This window comes from Panthera tigris, chromosome C1 (genome assembly GCF_018350195.1).
Source record: "Panthera tigris isolate Pti1 chromosome C1, P.tigris_Pti1_mat1.1, whole genome shotgun sequence".
In the NCBI taxonomy this organism is placed as follows: domain Eukaryota; kingdom Metazoa; phylum Chordata; class Mammalia; order Carnivora; family Felidae; genus Panthera; species Panthera tigris.
Genome location: NC_056667.1, coordinates 177,037,730 through 177,041,066, shown reverse-complemented (window position 1 = coordinate 177,041,066; position 3,337 = coordinate 177,037,730). Strand labels below are relative to the sequence as shown.

The 3,337-nt window shown below is 39.2% G+C and overlaps 1 protein-coding gene across 1 annotated transcript; it reads right to left on the bottom strand.

Annotated features, from left to right (window-relative positions):
• Positions 1–1,361: 1,361 nt before the first annotated feature.
• On the bottom strand, positions 1,362–1,559 carry LOC102955661 (cytochrome c oxidase subunit 7C, mitochondrial-like). The gene has a single exon (XM_042998000.1). It carries the CDS (start codon positions 1,557–1,559, stop codon positions 1,362–1,364), a length of 198 nt encoding a protein of 65 aa, XP_042853934.1.
• Between the last annotated feature and the right edge of the window lie 1,778 nt (positions 1,560–3,337).

The following is a 3,337-nucleotide window of genomic DNA, read 5'->3' as shown; positions in this document are numbered from 1 at the left end:
TTGTCAAAACTATGGAGTCAAAATTTAACTTCTTAAATTTATAGAAAATGTCTGCCATAGAACTGATTGGCAAAGGTTGTCCTCACTGTCAAACCAATCTACTAAATCAAACTTACTTTCTAACAAAAAATGTCTGATTTCCTTGCTTATTTTAATGAACACATGAAATCACATCCATGTCTTACATCTCCTATAAATTCAAATTCATTGTGAAGTAAACTGAGACAGGAAGACATGAGTTTGTTGCCGAAATAATGTGGAAATAGGCTGCAGCATGCATCTGTAATTCTTATCAAAGTCTGCTCTGCTTCTCTCTTACAGAAGCCTTCCTCAGGAGCCAGGCAGTCTCAAATATCACTGTTCTGCAGTACAATAAGATTAGAGATGGGTCAGACGCATGCTTTTCTTTATAGAATAAAGGAGAGTGATCGTGAAGGGCAGTGAAGAAGGATAACTGGCTTACCACAGCCATTCTCTCTGGGAGATTCGTTTTAGGAAAGAGGCAATGTGGAGACTGAGGATCAGGAAATTGATTCCCTTAAAGGTTTCCTTGACCTTGTAGCTTCCACAATGTCTTATGTACTTCCAGGTTGGTATGGACTGTTACTTGAAAACTGCTATTTTAAATCCAAATAAAATAAATAAAAATTTTCAATTCAACCAAAACCAGGAAGGGATTCATTAAGTCAGAACACTGGCCTTGCTACTGGAACATAAGAATGTGTAGGAGCAGGGTGCCTGGGTGGCTCAGTTGGTTAGGCGACTTCGGCTCAGGTCGTGATCTCGCAGTTTGTGAGTTTGAGCCCCGCGTCGGGCTCTGTGCTGACAGCTCAGAGCCTGGAGCCTACTTCAGATTCTGTTCTCCCCCTCTCTCTACCCCTCCCCTGCTCACACTCTGTGTCTCTCTGTCTCTCAATAATAATAAATAAACGTTAAAAACAATTTTTTTAAAAAAGAATGTGTAGGAGCACCTCTTTAGTGACTTTGAAGTGTTTTTCAGATGAGATGCACCTTTTGAAGGTAAATCATGCAGACAAAATTCTTACAATCATAAATTCTTAGGGTTTAACATCAAAAAATGCTTCTGAACTATCCCAAAATTCCAGTAATTCTTTAAAAAAAAAAAACAAAAACAATTGCATTGAATGTGTAAATTGCTTTGGATAGTATTGACATTTTAACAATATTTATTATTCCAGTCCATGACCAGAGAATATTTTCCCATTTTTTTTTCATGTCGTAAGTTTATTTACAAACATATTGAGTATGAGGAATTCAAGACTTTGATCCATTTTTCAAAGAGACTGCACCTCTTAAAATGCTCCTTTTCACATCTGTTTAATGGATTAATTAAAACATCCTTATTTCTTCAGCAGTTGGTGCCTTACTATAAAAAAAAAAAAAGGTGCAGCAAATCCAGATCCAAAGTACATAGTCATCATAATTAGTAACCGCCACTTGTTTTCCACTGAAAATGGCAAATTCTTCCCTGGGCCCTCCTCATGATGGCTCCTATGGACCACAGAGGTTGTGAACTTCTGGATGCTCTGTCCCAACATAACACTGTTGGAAGTTCTGTGAAAGGCGCAGAGACCCCAGACTGTAGAAACGACAGCACCACGCCAAATCCTCTTTCCATGACCTTGTTCCCCGGTCAATCCCAATCAAAATTGCACTAGCATTCTTCTCGAAGCTAGAACAAACAATCCTAAAATTTCTATGGAACCACAAAAGACCCCGAATAGCCAAAGTTATGTAGAAAAAGAAAACCAAAGCGGGAGGCATCACAATCCCGGACTTTAGCCTTTACTACAAGGCTGTAATCATCAAGACAGTATGGTATTGGCACAAGAACAGACACATAGACCAATGGAATAGAATAGAGAACCTGGAATTGGACCCACACATGTAGGGCCAGCTAATCTTTGACAAAGCAGGAAAGAGTATCCACTGGAAAAAAGACAGTTTCTTTAGCAAATCATGCTGGGAGAACTGGACAGCAAAATGCAGAAGAATGAAACTGGACCCCTTTCTCACACCATACACTCAAAATGAATGAACTCAAAAATAAACTCAAAATGAATGAAAGACCTACATGTGAGACAGGAAACCATCAAAACCTTAAAGGAGGAAACAGGCAACAACCTCTTTGACCTCAGCTGCAGCAATTTCTTGCTTGACACATCTCCAAAGGCAAGGGAATTAAAAGCAAAAATGAACTATTGGGAGACCTCATCAAAATACAAAGCACTGCAAACTAAAAGGCAACTGACAGAATGGGAGAAGATATTTGTAAATGACATATCAGTTAAAGGGTTAGTATACAAAATCTATAAAGAACTTACCAAACTCAACACCCGAAAAACAAATAACCCAGTGAAGAGATGGGCAGAAGACATGAATAGACACTTTTCCAAAGAAGACATCCAGATGGCCAACAGACACATGAAAAGATGCTCAACATCAGTCATCACCAAGGAAATACAAATCAAAACCACATTGAGATACCACCTCACACCGGTCAGAGTGGCTAAAATTAACAACTCAGGAAACAACAGATGTTGGTGAGGATGTGGAGAAATGGGAACCCTCTTACACTGTTGGTGGGAATGCAAACTGGTGCAGCCACTCTGGAAAACAGTGTGGAGGTTCCTCAAAAAATTAAAAATAGAACTACCCTATGACCCAGCAATAGTGCTACTAGGAATTTATGCAAAGGATACAGGAGCGCTGATGCATAGGGGCACATGTACCCCAGTGTTTACAGCAACACTCTCAACAACAGCCAAATTATGGAAAAAGCCCAAATTTCCATCAACTGATAAATGGATAAAGAAGACATGGTTCATATATATAATGAAATACTACTTGGCAATGACAAAGAATGAAGTCCTGCCATTTGCAACAACGTGGATAGAACTGGAGGGTATTATGCTAAGTGAAATAAGTCAGTCAGAGAAAGACAGATATATGTTTTCCCTCATATGTGGAACTTGAGAAACTTCGCAGAAGACCATGGGGGGAGGGAAGGGGAAAAAATAGTTTCAAACAGAGAGGGAGGCAAACCATAAGAGATTCTTAAATACAGAGAACAAACTGAGAGTTGATGGGGGAGGGGGTGGGAAATGGGTGATAGGCATTGAGAAGGGCACTTGTTGGGATGAGCACTGGGTGTTGTATGTAAGCGACGAATCATGGGAATCTACCCCCAAAACCAAGAGCACACCGTATACACTGTATGTTAGCTAACTTGACAATAAATTAGATATAGATAGATAGATAGATAGATATAAAGGATATCATAAATTTGAATTAGTGAAGCTTTATGATAAGTTAT

Bases quoted from the DNA above. Each gene is read 5' to 3' on its own strand.
- LOC102955661 (XM_042998000.1), bottom strand. From the start codon at position 1,559: ATGTTGGGACAGAGCATCCAGAAGTTCACAACCTCTGTGGTCCATAGG.